A 16,131-nucleotide genomic window follows, 5' to 3' on the forward strand; every position below is an offset into this window, starting at 1 on the left:
CGCGCGCTCTGGGCGACTCTCTTGTTCGCTCGCTCGCGGGAAGCCGGCCCGGCTCCCAGCGGGCAGGCCCTCCTCCCGGGGCGAAAGCCGCAGCTGACGCAGGCGGCTCGGAAGGCGGAAGCTGCCCCGCTCCGACTGCTCAGGCAGCGCCGCGGGGCCTACACCTGGGGCCCCGACGGGCTGCCAGAGGCGCCCGGCCCGAGGTGCCCGAGGGGGCGGTCCGCGCGGGGGGCCCCGGGCGTCTAAGCGGCTTAGCGCGTCCCAGAGCAACGGAGACCTCCAGTTCCTCCCCGCGCCCTACCCATTACCCCCTTCCCTCCTGGCCCAAAGCGCCCGAGGGCGGGGGTCTGCGCTGGACCCCCAGACGTCTACGCGCCCCTGCGCGTCCCTGAGCCCCCTTCCCCTTCCAAGTTCCTCCCTGTACTCCCCCACCCCATCCAACGGGAGGGAAGGGGCGTGTTGAATGTGACACGCCCCCTCATGAATATTAATAAGCGCGCATGCGCCTGCCAGGGGCGCTGGGTAGAGGTGGCTAGCCCCGGCCGCAGCTCCCAGACGGGCTCTCTGAGTCCCTCTCCGAGAGCCGGGCGGGCACGCGTCATTGTGTTACCTGCGACCGGCCCGCGAGCTGGGTTCGGTTTTTTTTTTTTTTTTCCCTCCCCTCCCTCCCTCCTCTCTAAGCAGCTGATCTGAAAGGGAATAAAAGGCTGCGCATAATCATAATAATAAAAGAAGGGGAGCTCGAGAGAAGGAAAGAAAGCCGGGAGGTGGAAGAGGAGGGGGAGCGCCTCAAAGAAGCGATCAGAATAATAAAAGGAGGCCGGGCTCTTTGCCTTCTGGAACGGGCCGCTCTTGAAAGGGCTTTTGAAAAGTGGTGTTGTTTTCCAGTCGTGCATGCTCCAATCGGCGGAGTATATTAGAGCCGGGACGCGGCGGCCGCAGGGGCAGCGGCGACGGCAGCACCGGCGGCGGCACCAACGGCAGCACCAGCGCGAGCAGCAGCGGCGGCGGCGGCGGCGTCCCGAGTGCCCGCGGCGCGCGGTGCAGCGATGCGGTCCCCACGGACGCGCGGACGGCCCGGGCGCCCCCTGAGCCTCCTGCTCGCCCTGCTCTGCGCCCTGCGAGCCAAGGTAAGAGCCCGCCGGGCCACTCTCCCGACCCGTCCTCTTCTTTCCCTCGCGGCGCCCCGGACGCCTGCGGTTGAGCTTCTGGAGCGGGCTCGGTAGCCCTGGGGCGCCGGCTCCCGCCCCGGCCCCTGCGCCCAGGAAGCTGCACCTGGGCTGGGGGAGCCCCCGGGCTCCTAAATGTACCCTCGAGGCTGGGCAGAGCGTGCGTTCGCTCCGCTCTTGCTCCTTGGGAGGGGGGGGGCAGTCGTATCGGTTTGCTCCCACTCTAGCCTCTCAAGCCCGAGAATCACGTTGAGTCCTTGCATCCAGTTTTGTAAAATTATTTTCACTTGGCGCCAAGGGCTCGTCGGGGCGGGCGGGGATGGAGTCGCCACTTCCACCCTCGAAGAAAACAACTTTCCCCTGCGCTGACCTCTCTCCCTCCTTCTCTCGCCGGCAGGTGTGCGGGGCCTCCGGCCAGTTCGAGTTGGAGATCCTTTCCATGCAGAACGTGAACGGGGAGCTGCAAAACGGGAACTGCTGCGGCGGCGCCCGGAACCCGGGGGACCGCAAGTGCTCCCGCGACGAGTGTGACACGTACTTCAAAGTGTGCCTCAAGGAGTACCAGTCGCGCGTCACGGCCGGGGGGCCCTGCAGCTTTGGCTCGGGGTCCACGCCTGTCATCGGGGGCAACACCTTCAACCTCAAGGCCAGTCGCGGCAACGAACGCAACCGCATCGTGCTGCCTTTCAGTTTTGCCTGGCCGGTGAGTGACGGCCGGGGGGCGGCTGGGCCGTGGTTTGCACCCGTGGGCCGAGCTCTGCTTTCTCTTGCGAGAGGAGAGGGATTTAAAGGGCCTTGGCTGGAAGCTCGGCGCTAACCCGGGATGTCTCTGTGGTGGCGGGGTTAGGGAGCCGAGACTCTGTAGCTAGATTTCGGCAGGCCTCAGCCCCAGTGCTTTTTGCTAAGCGCACGAAAGTAGGACCCCAGAGCGGATGGTGGGGCAAGGCTCCTAGGAAGGCCGGTCGAAACTTGCAACGTGAAGGCCCGAGAGTAACCGCCTGAGCCACGAGGTCATTATAGATGATCTTTGCTCAACTTTATTAAACCTGATGCGCCGCGGAAGGCGGCTCAGCACAGTTCTGGCCTCCGAACGCCGTCCAAATTGGCACCCTCGCGTTTCCCGTGAGCAGCCGGGAGGGCGGGTGTGTCCTTCCTGGAGGGTGTGGGGAGCCCACTTCCCGCTGCTCCCCGGGAGATTTCGGTGCGTGCGGGGGCGCGCTCTGGGCTGAGGGTAAGGCCCGGGGGCGGCCGCCGCCGGGGGGCGGCCGGGCTTTCCCCAGAGCTGTGGGCGCGGGAGCCACCCGCCCCCTGCCGGCCCCTTCCTGCCCTCGCCCCCGCGCGGCGTAGTCCTTGTGGCCTCACTAACAGCGGTTCCCGGGCTCTGGAACAGCTGTGTTTGCAAACTTCCCCGGGAAGGGCGGGGGTGCGCCCTCATCCGGTGGGCGCGCGGGCCCCGCGAGCGTCGGGGGGGCGTGCCGAGGCCTGGAAGGGGCGGCCCAAGCGAGGCAGCCCCTGCGGGTGCAAGTGCACAGACCCAAGACTCCGGAGCCGCTCGAGGCCCGGGCCCCGCTGGCCGACCCTGCAGCGAGGCCCTGGCAACGTCTCGAAATGGGTGGAAGGAAGATGAGTGTGATTGCAGAAGGGGAGGAAAGGGGAAAATGTTGGTGCCCTCTGCCCTGCTCCTGCCGTCCAGGAGGCGTGACTCAGTACCAGGACTGGGGCTTGGCCCGGTGGCCTGTGCTGGGCGGGTGGGTGGTGAGAGGGGGAGGTCGGTGCCCTGGGGAATACTCTTCGCCACGTGCTCTAATGGGGCGCACTCTGCTGCCTCCTATCGCGGGCTAGGGCTGGAATCACAACTGTTGGAAGGGAGAGGAGAGAGCTGGCCTTGGAGTGTGTAAGAAGCTCGGGGTGCCTCTCAAGGCCCGCGTTAACTGCGGCTGGCGTTATAAAGTGCCCTCTGCCTGGGTGGGATGAGACATTTATCAGAAACATGCCATTAAAAGGGGCTTATAAAAACCTGTGGTTTGTGGAATTCTCTGAGAATGGAGGACTGAGTCTGTTGTGGGATCTCATTTTTACAAAGAGTGTTTATCTTGTTTGTTAATCCCCTTTAGGGAGAACTTTAAGCTAAAGAGGTTGGCCGCTTTTTAATCTGGCTGGGCCCAAGTTGACTGTGACGACTGACCGCCCTTGCCCTTGTCCGTGTGTTTGGAGGTAGGGGGAAGGGGCCTGCAGGTGGTTCCACCCGCCCGGAGGATCAGTCCGGAGCCCCTCGCTTTTCACAAGACCATAAAAGGAATCTTATTACTGATGTGGAAAAGCTGCAGAGCTGGCTGAGGTTCATCTTGGAGAGGAGGGTCAGCGAAACGGCTGGAATGCCCACAGGGAGCCTTGCTCCCCTGGCTGGCTGGGGAAAGTGACCCAGAAGGTGTGTCTGCCTCCTTTTGACACTTGGCAGAGAGCCCGAGATGGGGAAGAGCAGCAGTGGTGTGTGAGGGCAGGGAGACGATTGATTTGCTGGTGCTCGTCTGTGGTTTCAGGCCCCACGGGTCACCAACCATGAAATAGACTCTCGGCTTTTCTAGAATGGGGGAGACGGCTGGAGCTCACACTGAGAGTGTGGTTCTTTTGAAGCTGGGCCAAATGCCTGCGTCCCTCATAAACAAGTCCCCACCCCACCGCCCCAAAAAGGCCTGCTGTGCAGCGTAAGCTTGACTTCCCAAGAGAGAGTGGAGGTGGGGTGTACCGTGTTATTTTCCCCAGCACGGTTGGAGAAACACCACTGTGTGTAACTTTCAAGAATGATTCCAGTGTGAGTGTTAACTGAAGTGAAAGCACTTAGGTAGCTGGATTAGTACCGAAGTAGATCACACAGCTTCATTCAGTTTGGCAATTAAATATTAATGAGCGTGTCTATTTAAAGCTGATATCTTAAAAAGGTAATAGCTGAACTTGGTATAGAATTCAAGATGGAACAAGGAGGATACAGGGTTTAAAAAAAAAAAAAAAATCAAACCACCTTGGACTTCCTGGCCCCTAAGCTTCTAACCCTTAGGCAGCCACAATTAGCGTCCACGTGGTTCCTCCCAAGTTTGCTGACAGTGGCAGAGAGGTGGTTCAGGGTGCACAAAAGAAGGTCGCTTTAGAAGGTGCTGTAAGTATGTGTGTTGTCTGGAATTATGACCCCAATCAAACAACTGCTTGTGTTCTGAAGGGGAAGAGGAGAAAACGATTTGGTCAGATATGAAGTGTAATCCACAGGCCAGTGTCCTTCTGAGAAGCTCTGTGGTGTGGGCCTGCCCTCCAGACAGTATCTGATTGTGTCCCACTTGGGGTCCACTGCCCCAGCCGCAGCCTGTTGATGGTTTTCTTTCGTGGCTTCTAATAAGCATAGCAGTGCTGCTCGGAAGGGCTTGACTTGAAGCAACTAGCCTGATTTATGATCCTCCAATCAGGGGACCCAGTGATAAGACCATACATTATCGGAGGTAATTAGGCTCAACGGGAAATGATTGGGGAATAAGCATTTAGAAATCACTGAAATGGTTAAGTTGCACTTCCCAAAATTAGTATTAAATCCCAGGAGTGCCTGCTAATTAAAAATACATTAGTGTAATTACCACTACCCAGCCCCAAAAGCTTTTTAGGAACTCCAGAACCCCAGTTAGCTGTACTGATGCTTTGCTGGCCCTGGAGTCATGAATCTGGAGAAATCTGGGGGGGGGAAGCAGTTCAGGTATCTGGTCTCTCAACCTCATATTTAAATGCCATTGACATTGATAAAAGGCTTGCTGAGATCAACTTCCATCTTTTAGGAAAACCCAATAAACTGTGATTCTTTCATACCAGAGGGATGTCAGCTTTGGCCCCCTTCACACTTGAGGCCTGAATGACCAAAGGCCAGGGGTTTGGGTAAATCGGATGCTATAAGGTTAGTCGCAGACCATAACTGACATGCCCTTGCCTTTATGCCTGCCTTTGTGCTTTCGGGTTCCTACGCCTCTGCAGATGGGTAGCCATGTAGAGGGATGGGATTCTCATTTGAACTGGCTCCTTTCTACAGTCAGAATGTGCCTCCCACATGGTCAGCATGCGTGCATACAAATAGCACATGTGTGTACGTGCTCAGAGCAAGGGACTTTCTGTGTATGGGGAAAACACCCTTTGCCCTAAGATACCTACCTCGAACTAAAGTGGTGAAATGATATGTCTGCGTTGCAAAACCAGGCTGGAGAGAAAGTTGAACTATGCTTGCTTCGTAGTGAGTGTCTGCAGAATGGCTGCTCCCCACATGGAATCCCCATTCAAGGTACTTGGTTTCTAATAGTTCTTTCCTCTTCCAGGTGTAACCTCTGTGGGTTCTTCCTCCTTGTTGTCTTGTTTCTTAGCAACTTATTCAAACCTCCAGTACTTATAGGAGTTTACAACCCACCAGCTCCACACCCGTAATTCTACAGGGACTTCAAACATTTTTTAAGAATGGTGAAGGGGCTTCCCTGATGGCGCAGTGGTTGAACGTTCGTGCCCCGGTCCGGGAAGATCCCACATGCCGTGGAGCGGCTGGGCCCGTGAGCCATGGCCGCTGATCCTGCGCGTCCCGAGCCTATGCTCCGCAATGGGAGAGGCCACAACAGTGAGAGGCCCGCGTACCGCAAAAAAATAAAAAGAATGGTGAAGCTTTTGGCATGGAGGCTGTTTGGGGGAGTTGGATGGGTAAGGAGGAGAGGTAGCAGCCACTTAACAAAGCATGTAGCCTCCCAGAAAACCAGCAATCTGAATGCTGCCTACAATCTTTACAGCAAATAGTTGTAAGGGACCTTTTGGATGGAAGGTATGTGGAAAGTTTAGCATAGAGGAAAAATGTTATTCATGAAAAAAACGAAGCCAGTGCAACAGGGAGTCTTCACGTCCTGATCTGAAAACAGGAATGCAAACAGAGGCCTTGGCTGGATTCATGGCAGCCACTGGCCCATTGTAGGAGGGCCAGAACCTGGTTCCAATGCCAGGCTTTCAAGATTATTTACAGTATAAGAATGCGTAATCTCTGGATGTACATACAATCAGCATGGTAATCCATAAAGGCAAATATCCCTGAGAACTCCCCCTTGGTAAACGTTCAGAGGCATGTTCCTGCACTCTGCCCCTTCAACCCCCAGGGTGAGGTTCCAAGTTGCTCCAGCGTTTCAATACATTAAAAAAAAAAAAAAAAAAAAAAAAAAATTAGCCCTAAACAAACCTAACCTAGTTTTCAACTTTAGGAAGATATTTGATTTAGTATGCGTGGGAAGTGATGATTCTTGTGTTTTCTAGAATGGTAGAGGCGGAGGGGTAGGGTTCTGGGTTCAGAAATGTCCTGCCTCTCGCTTGGCATGGGGCGGGGGTGAGTGGCTGTGTTGTGACTTCTTGCTGGTTTCTGATCACCGCGTGCACTACCCTGCCTTGTGGCCCTTGTTTCTATGGCACCGGTGACATTTGTCTGGTGCATTGCGTGTGCTGGGAGGACACAACAGCGTGGCTCGCAGTGGTTAAAAGTGGCACATAAATAGTCAAACATTCAGGGCCCTCTATCAGTTCAGCCCAGTCTTTATGCGCTTCTGGTAAACGAGTAGAAAGGCATCTTGTTCAGGCTTGCTCTGTGTGAACCGGACGGTTGTGCTTGGCTGGTTTCTCGGTATTCTATCTATTAACCTCGCCACCCTTTTGTAACTGGTGCATTTAATTATCAGTGGGATGCTTTTCAAACAGGTAGGGGTAATGATGGGAAAGGGGGTGGGGGGCCTCTCATTGAGAGTCTCCAATCTGGATATGAGCTTCGGGGCCCCGCTTGGTGAGTCTTTGAGGTGGGCTTTCATGAGAAAATCACCCTTTGTAACCAGATCAGACTCTATTGAAATGTCAAGCCCTGCAGACTAAATTGCTTTCTGTGACTGAGGTCTCGGCCAGGGTGCCATGGGGTTGGGTGTCCTCCCTCCGTGCCTCACCTTGCCCAAACCCTGCCCCACTTGAATCGTCGGGGCGAGCGTGCGTGTAGCCACTCATGACATCTCTGGAGCCTTTATTGAATATGTTTGTGCTTGGAATGTTTTATACTCCGGCCACCCAGACGCAGGCAGGACAATAGTGTGGCCGAATTGACTGAAATGAGGATTACAGGGAATAATGCAGCCGCTCCACAAATAATGCAGATACAGGGCCAGCCACAGGAAGCGACAGTTGAGTCAGCAGAGCACAGGGCCCCAGACCGACCTGGGGCCGATGACTCTGTACAATGGCCCTGTGGGCGCTCCCAGGGCGCGCTCCCTGCCGCCTGCCTTGCAGCCCGGGCTTTTGGATGCTGCACGTGCGCCGTTTGCATGGTGGGCTGTTTGTGTCCATCAGCTTGGCAGGAGGGGAAGCAGCAGCTTCTCAGGGCTTGGTTTGGCTGCCACTGTTGCCAGGAAGAGGAAGCTCTCAGCTGCCAGCACAATTACCTTTGTTTCTCACATCCCCCCTTCTTAATATGGCAATTAAGTGCTTACCACTCCGCCTGGTGCCAAGGTAACCACCACGGGGCTGGATGGGCGCGGAACACAGGCCTCCCGCAGCCCCAGTGCCAAGGGTGGGAGGAGGCGCCGGGGGCCCTTCGATGCCAGGACCCTCCTCGAGGTAGAATTCCATGGGCGTCCTCCCCAAAGGTCCTCCTGAAAGCTCCTTCCTGCTGCACAAGAGTGAGAACCAGCTGCCGTGTTGCCAGGTTTCCCTGGAGCTGGGAAGGACAGAAGCGATTCACACTGTAAACCCAGACTGAAGATCTGCTGGCTGCCCATCCGTCCCGCTTTACCCCCAGGCCATTTTCCTGGAAAAATTTAAGGAAAAATAGATGAATGCCAGGTGGCTTTTTATAAGAATCCTGTTCTCATAGTTTGAAACCAAGAAAAATCCAGGTGTTTGCTGTCTTTTATTTTTTTTGTGGGTTTTTTTTTTTTGTATGAACTTGTTAATAAGTTGAAACACCTGCCCGTCATCTTGCCTGCACCCCTTCCCAAGCTGTGAGAAGGGCCCTGGGACTTGGCCTCTCTAGGGTTAGGTTTGCAGTGGCCACTTGGGTGTGATGTGATTGTAGCGGAATGCCAGTTTGGGGCCTGGTACCCAGCCTTGATGGCATAAGGTGCACATGGTCTGGATCCTGGAGTCGGGACGTGCATTCTGGGATGTACAAGCGTGGGCCTGGGAAAACTTAAAGTTCCCTAGCAACTAATAATCATTGCCAAATTATCTCGATTGTTGATCTGTAGTGTGGGGATGGAGTGGGAGCTTAAGAGTGCCTCCTAATAGGAGCCTTGGAGAGATTCTTTTTCTCTGAAGGCTGGGTGGGAAGAATCCTCCAGCCTCAGGAGGCGAGTCCTAGAACCACAGTCCCTTCTTTGAAACAAGGGAGAGAGACCGTCCAGGGCTGCTGCTTGATTTTTCTACCAGCGCCTCACTGCCGGTGCTGCAGCCCCCAGCCCCTGCCCCACCTTCACCTCCTAGAAGGCTGTTCATGGGGAAATCATGATGCCAGCTGGTGTCAAGGGCTCTGTATTCCTCTTTCCCCTCAAGGTGGGGCATGTTGGTCAGCGACTTCTGAGGTCTCCCAGTTCTGGGAGGATGAGTCCGGGAGAGAGCCTGGCCTTCTAGGATCTTGTGCAAGAACCAAGGATGCCCTCTCCCTTGAGCTTTAAGCAGAGTTACTGCTGTCACGCCAGCTTGGTCCCGGGATGCCTTCCCTTTCTGTGGGGTTGTGGGCATATTACGTGTTTAGTGCTTGCACAAGTCTGAACAAACTCCTGGGTACCAGTGCATTTAATCAGAGGATTAATTACAACAGTATGTGGAAGTGGAGAACGTGGGTCTTGACATGACCAGCAAATGAAGGGCTTCATTATCCAGAATCAGACCCACATCTGGCCTCCTTTGGACTTGGCTGTCATGTCAAATCAGTAGAGAAACCTAACTTCTTGGTGCTCTCAGGGAAGAGTCCGGTAATTTGTAGGAAGTCCTAAGAAACACAGAGGCAGTAAATAAGGTGTAACTTTCACTAATAAAACACCAGTGACGACAGCAATGAATTTGGACCTCTGGCCACTTGCAGGAGAGGGCTGGGTATGTGCCCCGACTTGCCCGGTTTTGCTTGCTTTTCTGAGCATTTTCCCACAGTTATCAGTGAGCGAAATGGAATCCTCCTCTGCTTTGAGTATGAAACATATTTCAGCTGAATTCCAAGGCGGGGTCTATCACAAGATATTTTTATGTCCAGAGACCTGCTGGGTCGCTGTGTGAGCAGTAAGCTTGCTTTGAGTTATGAATGAAGTTCTTTTTTTTTTTTTTTTCCCTTCCCCCCTCTGTTTTTGCCTTCACCTTGTAGGTGGCACCGTATTATTTGATCAATATACGCTGCTATTTCCGACGTACTGGTACCTGCCGTTGACAAGGCGGGGATACATAAAAGGGTTCATGTGCCTTTCCTCCCTACCCTCTACCCCTTCAGATACATTTCCCCAGCACCAAGATAGCAGAAGTTTTCTTGAAACCCTGGTGTTTTGTGAGACTGACCTCATTCTAAATTACAAATGAAGATTTGAGTAAAAGTGGGAATTTGCTAATGGCTTGGATTTGGGGGAGGGGGGAGGAGGTGGAATTCTGAGATAAGCCTGGAAGATAAAAGGTACCTTCAGTAGAATGGCTGGCATCCCGCCAGTGTCCAGGGAATTTATTTAGTTAGTGGACTCTGATTATTCCTGGAATGTTAGATCTTATTGACAGATAAGTTTATCAATAAATACAACCCATGGGGTGCAGCTCTTTCTTCCTTTTATACTCTGGTCCCTAGAGTCTGCCCCCCCCCTGCACCCCCAAGTTAGGTTACCGCCTTTGTCTTCAGAGTCTATTTGCACCTACCCACCCCTCCTGCTTCCTAGAGTCACCTGATACTTGTGGGAGCCGAGATGGTCTCACACAGACAGGGCTTTCAAAGGGGTTCTGCAAAGGAAAAGGGGCCTCCCTGGGGACCTCCCCACCAAGGCCCAGAGTGTAACAGCAATCCCCAGCCCTCCTCACTGGGTGAGCACCTCCACTGCCAGGTACAAACACCTGGTTAGGTTAGCTTAGAATCTATTCTTTGTGTGGTTTTCTCAAGCATCAGGGTTAGAGTCTGGAAAGTTTGGGAAAAGCATACGCAAAGTGTGCACGAGTATAGGGGGGTGGCATTTCCTGGTCGGGACTTGAGGCTGCCTGCATGAGGACCACGGTGGGCCCGGTGTCTTTTGCCACCCTGGGGTGGGTGCTAGGGGGAGGGGTGGGGAGTCGGTCTGGACCTAAACACCCAAGACCTCACTTCGACAGCAAATACAGTTTCCATTTTGGCTGCATGGTTTTGTTTGGCAGGGCGTGCAGGGAGGCCGAGAAGGCCTGACCTTTGCGAGCTGACCCCCGTTTCTGAATACTGAGCTGTTGTTTATCTGTGTTACAGAGGTCCTACACTTTGCTTGTGGAGGCGTGGGATTCCAGCAATGACACTGTCCGTAAGTATCACAGCCATGGGCTGAGCGCGTGAGTCTGGAAGCACAGAGCTTGGCAGCCGGTGCTTGTCAGAGCTGGACAGAGCTGTCCCCAGGCTGCTTCAGAGTTCTTCAGCCACTGCCGCTGCCCCCCCTCCCCGCCCCCTGCCCCAGACCTCTCCGTGGAGTCTTTTGTCTTTTTCCATCACTTCCCCTAGAATTTTCGCTTGGAATATTAAGTGGCCAGGACAGATCGCCAGTTAACTCAGTCCCTGAATACGGCCCCTAGATTATCTCTGGGATAGAGATCTTAATGGTTTTACAACTCTAAAACCTTGTAGACTTGCGAAAGGATCAAAGTAGTGACTTTTTAAAAGTCCATTTAAACTTTAAGTGAGCATTTAATCTCTCTTCGGAAAGATAAAGCCTGCAGAGGTGGCTTTGGGCTCTAAAGACCGACCTTGAATTTCACTCGTTGGGCAGGTGAGCCCCCAGCCAGTCAGGGTTTCCCACACTGTGCATGACAGGTGTTCCAGTGCCTCACGGCCATCACACTGGCCTTGTCCCTTTCTGAAAGGTGGCTCTGTTCTCAGCGCAGGCTGCTTTTCAGGGCTGCTGGGGCTGGGCGGGTGCTGGGGTCGGGGTTGGGGGGGGGGAAGCCCTAGAGGATGCCGGTAGAAATGGCAGCATGTCTGGCTTAGAATGGAGTCTTTGCTCTTGGATTGTCACTTCAAAATACGTTTCCCTCCCTCGCTGAGACTGCCAGCCAGTTCCCTTTTTGCCAGCAGGATCTGGGTGGCTGTCGTGGGAAAACTTGAGTCACGCTGAAATCTGAGTCTGCGCAAGAGGAGGGGTTGACCGGCCTGGTGTCTCTGTGCGCCCCCCCGCCCCCCGCCCCGATCCCATTCCTCTGCATGTCTCATCCTCTCTGACCCTTGGTGTGTTTGCTGCTAAGAACATTTCCCCCTCTTCTCGCCTTGCTTTTTTCTTCCCGACTCTGGGACTGCTGAATGACCAGGGAGGGGCACAGTGGGGGCCTGGAATCCAAGAGGCAGCCTCTGCCCAACTGTCTCGCTGGCCCACCTTGAGCCGCTCGATCACCGCTGAGCCCCGGTTGCCAGAAGCTCCAGGCCGTTTGGGTCACTCCTTGTGCTTTGGCATCTGAAGTCCGGATCCGTGGACCTTCCTCCCCGAGTGATACCCCCGTCCTGCTGTTGGTGGAGGGAGGGGAGGCAGTGACCTGCCTGGGCTGTTGCTGATGCCAGTCAGGGTCATGGGCACCTGTTTGTTCTCTGTTTCCTCCCCTGGCACACGCGTTGGGGGCTGGGTGAGCGTTACGTCACTGACCTGCTTACAGTGGTAACTGTACATTGGGAAGATGGGGGATGGGGAGTGGGAAACAGGCTCTTCAGATGTCCTGGTGCAGATGTGAACACAGGCTGGCTGGTGGCGTGAGCATCCTTGAGGTTGACCCTGGCTCCTGGTAAGAGCTGGGTTAGGACACCTGTCAGGGTGTGCAAGGGGCCCCTAGTGTTTGCAGGGCCCTTCCTGGGCCTTCCACCAGCCCACGGGTCGGGTAGCTTTTCCTCCGGAAGCTGGTGCCCCTCCAGAGCTGCCCATGGCTGTCTACCCCGCTTTGGGGTTCTGGAGCCTCTCCTCTCTTGCTGGGAGGTAAAATCACTGGAAGGACACAGGAAGACTTGGGGTAGAGAGAAAGGGCTTTCAGACCTCTACTCTTGAAGAGAGGGGTTGCCTCAAAGTCACGGAGTGCCCACTGCAGGGCACTGAGCCTCACTTTTGTGCCTCTGGTGAGGAGGAATGGGGGTTCGCGGGGAGTGGCTTATCCACTTGTCCAGCCTCCCTTCTGCGATGCTTCCAAGGTATCTCGGATTCCAGAGTATTCAGAACCAAATGTGTCATCTTCCCTCCCCAAAAGCAGAGCCTGCCTTGGGCCCTTTATGGATGACTGGCACCAGCATTTGAACGCCCAGTACCATAAGCCAGAAATCTGGACAGCACCCCCTGTGTACCACCCTCTCTTAGCATCAGTATCTAATCCACCTCCAAGTTCTGAAAATCTTATGTCCAGTGCTCCACACCCAATCCTGATGCCTCCCTCCACCTCCCCTGCTGCTACCCTGGTCCATGTCACCGGCTGCTTATGCCTGAATTCTTACAGGAGCGGCTGAATTAATGCACCCCTATCTACTCTGGTCCACCTCCAGCGCTTTCTCCATTCTCCTGCCATCTTGATCTTTTCAGAGCATAACGTTTGAGTGTCACCTTTACTGAGAGCCACTTGGTAACTTCCCGTTGCCCTTGGGACAGATCTTTGTGTGGCCCCAAAGCCCCTTGCGTGGCCCAGTCCTGTCTCCCGGCCAGCTCCATCTCACATGCCACATTGTCATCTGTCATATCTGTATTCTTTCAAACCCCACCAGTCAACTTTCTGTCCTCAAATGCATCACATTCTCTCCTGCCTCAGGGCCTTTGCACATGCTGTTCACACTGCCTGGAATGTTTTGCTTCTACTCCCTTCATCCTCTGTCCCTCCCAAGGCACTGTCCTCCATGAGGGCAGACGCTGAGGATGTATAGCAAACCAGCTGGGGTTGGCTGCTCTTTGGGGACCAAACAAGGCTTCAGATTAGAGGCAGAGCCCTGAGCGTGGGAACAGAGAATTCCTTCTCACCTCAGCTCTGCAATGAACCCTCGGGAGCAGAGCTTGGCCCAAGTGAAACCCAGGTGATGTACATGTGTTAGAAAGTATTTTCTGAGGCCAGCCTTCCAAGGTCATTGCTATGGCATTTCAGGGCTGCACTATATAAAGGAGCAGATTTTACTCTCTCCCCCAGAGCAAATGATTTCAGTTTCTCCTTCTCATCAATAGATACGTAAACACAGGTTGGCATACTTAGGACCAGGTTTTCCTTATACTGTAGCCTTCCTGGTTAAGCCTTCTTGGTTAAGGTTTGTGGTTGGCGTGGTTCCAGGATTCTGCTCAGACTTGCCTCTCATCCCCTCCTCCTTGGCCTACAAGGCTGTTGTGGGTTCTTCGTGCTCCATCTTCATGCAGTTCAAGGTTGTAGGAAGGCCTGGTAATATCCCCTTCCAATCTTAAAGCTGGGCTATCAACTGAACTACCCCAGAAACACTGGTAATGTCCTGAGCTGATAGGTAGTGTGATTCAGGTGACAGCAGCTTAGAAGAAGCATCTCTGTAACCCAGATGCCAGAAAGCGTGTCACAGACACACTTAACTCCCTCTGGGCCCTTAGGGAAAATCTGTCACACAGGTGTGAAGTTAGTTATACAGACCTGTTAGCCCCATTGAGGATTCTGAAATGATGTCTTCCAACATTTCCCGGAAATAGAAAGCATACCAAACTACTGACTGACATGTCAGCCTGTGCCTTTAGGATTACCCTGGACTCTTGTCTGAATTGTTTGTTGTTGCAGCCTGCCTGAGAAGGAGCCATGGCTAGTGTGTTTAAGTAATCCCTTTATTAAGATCTCATCATCACATGGTAATAGCTCACTACACTTTTTCATTGAACCAGCAGAGGAAGCACACAGTTAATGCAGGGACATTTTTGTCATTCTTTGGCCTGTGTTTATTTGCAAAACTCAGGTTAGGAAAGCATCCTCTGCAAGTGCTTCGTGTGTGCCGGGGGGTGGGGGGGGAGGTCTGCAGGTATGCGGGCTTGTTCAAGGCCCGTCTTGCCCACAGGTAAAGAGCCCAGAGGGTGAGGGCTGGGGCGCTGTTGGAAGTGGAGTGTGGCTGAAGCTGCCCACGAGTGCCGTCTCCTGGTCACCTGTGGGGTTTGCCTAGCCTTGCAGATGAGCACAGGCCCTAGGCCTAGAAAAACAGGGGTGTGGGTGGATAAGAATCACAAAGACACTGCAAGCAGGTCCTAACGGTCTCTCCAAGGTGGCCTTGAATTTGACAGAATGTCAAGGGTTGGTGCTGGCAGGTTTAAGAAAACAAACACAGGACCAGGGTGGGTGCTGACTCCCGGCAGGCCTCATTTCCTTTTCATGCCCCTCCCCTGAACTCCTGGCACCTGGAGTTTGGAGCTATTTTTGTACCTGTCTCTTCTCATACTAACTGATAGGTGACCCCAGGGCAGGGACCACTTCTTCCTCCTGGAGCTGTTTGGGCCCCAGGCGTGTCTCTTTTCCTCAGTAGGCACTCTTTAAGGAGCCTGACTTGGCTCCAGACTGAGGAGTCTACCTGTCTGTAAACTGGGATGAATGCTTTTCCCATCTGCCTTCTGGGCAAAGGTGAAAGGTGAAATGCATCAAGTTCATGGTATTGTTATTTAAATGCCAGCTTAAGAGGTGGCAAAGTTTATAATTAAAAAATAATTACTCTTTGGCTTCCAGTGAAGAGTTTGGAAATAGACACAGCCTTTCTAAAGCAAGACACAAAACTCTAAAACCAGAAAAGAAAGATTGCTAACCTTTACCTGGAATAATGAAATTTCTTCAAGAATAGCCTTCCATAAGGGGCCACTTTCTATCACATGTAAAGAGCTTTTGCAAACCAGTATGACTAAACAGCGCAATAGAAAAGTTGGCAAAAGAGAGAAACAGATGGAAGTTCAGAGGAGCTGATACACACGGTTTTGTCAAAAGGGTGCTCACCATCACTTAATTAAATACCCATTAAATCAGAAAGTCTGATAATGCAGTGTTGGCACTGCTGTTGGGAAACAGTTTCCTTTGCTGGTGGGAGGGCAGACAGATGGGGCTTCTGTTGCTGGTGGTTTGGCTTTTCTGGGCGGAAGTGTGTTGGTCATGTGTGTCTTCTTCGATCAGGCACTTCCATTTCTGGGCTGTTTCTTTCTTCTAGAACCACATACAGGCAGATATGTTCAAGGATGTTCCCTGTGGCTTTGCTTAATAGCCAAAGGCCAAAACAACCTCAGTGCACATGTTGGGAACTAGGTAAATGATTTCACTTTATTTCCAGATGAAGAAATACTACATGCCCAGTAAAAAGGGTAAATGTATGATGGGGAGGGAGATGAATGGCCCATTTTTTGCCCTTTTGTGTTGTTTGAATTTTGTGCCGTGTGCATTTGTTGTTGTTATTAAAAGTCGTCAGAATGGTCGGGGGAGAAAGCTCTGATGTAAATGTTGGTGTGCTAAATCCTTTTTTTTTTTTTTTTTTTTTTTGGTCTCTAGAACCCGACAGCATTATTGAAAAGGCTTCTCACTCAGGCATGATCAACCCCAGCCGGCAGTGGCAGACGCTGAAGCAGAACACAGGGGTTGCCCACTTTGAGTATCAGATCCGCGTGACCTGTGATGACTATTACTATGGCTTCGGCTGCAATAAGTTCTGCCGACCCAGAGATGACTTCTTTGGCCACTATGCCTGCGACCAGAATGGCAACAAAACTTGCATGGAAGGCTGGATGGGCCCTGAATGTAACAAAGGTGT

General features: G+C 53.4%; 1 protein-coding gene across 2 annotated transcripts in view; it reads left to right on the forward strand.

Annotated features, from left to right (window-relative positions):
• Window positions 1-1,016: 1,016 nt before the first annotated feature.
• JAG1 (jagged canonical Notch ligand 1) overlaps window positions 1,017-16,131 on the forward strand; it is a 35,369-nt gene continuing 20,254 nt past the window's right edge. For both annotated transcript variants that reach the window (XM_059037142.2, XM_059037143.2), the window contains exons 1-4: window positions 1,017-1,130; window positions 1,567-1,872; window positions 10,657-10,708; window positions 15,873-16,127. In XM_059037142.2, coding sequence (XP_058893125.1) covers window positions 1,050-1,130; window positions 1,567-1,872; window positions 10,657-10,708; window positions 15,873-16,127 — 694 coding nt within the window. In that variant the 5' untranslated portion in view covers window positions 1,017-1,049. The remainder of the gene's footprint in view (window positions 1,131-1,566; window positions 1,873-10,656; window positions 10,709-15,872; window positions 16,128-16,131) is intronic.

This window comes from Kogia breviceps, chromosome 14 (genome assembly GCF_026419965.1).
Source record: "Kogia breviceps isolate mKogBre1 chromosome 14, mKogBre1 haplotype 1, whole genome shotgun sequence".
NCBI classification, from domain to species: domain Eukaryota; kingdom Metazoa; phylum Chordata; class Mammalia; order Artiodactyla; family Physeteridae; genus Kogia; species Kogia breviceps.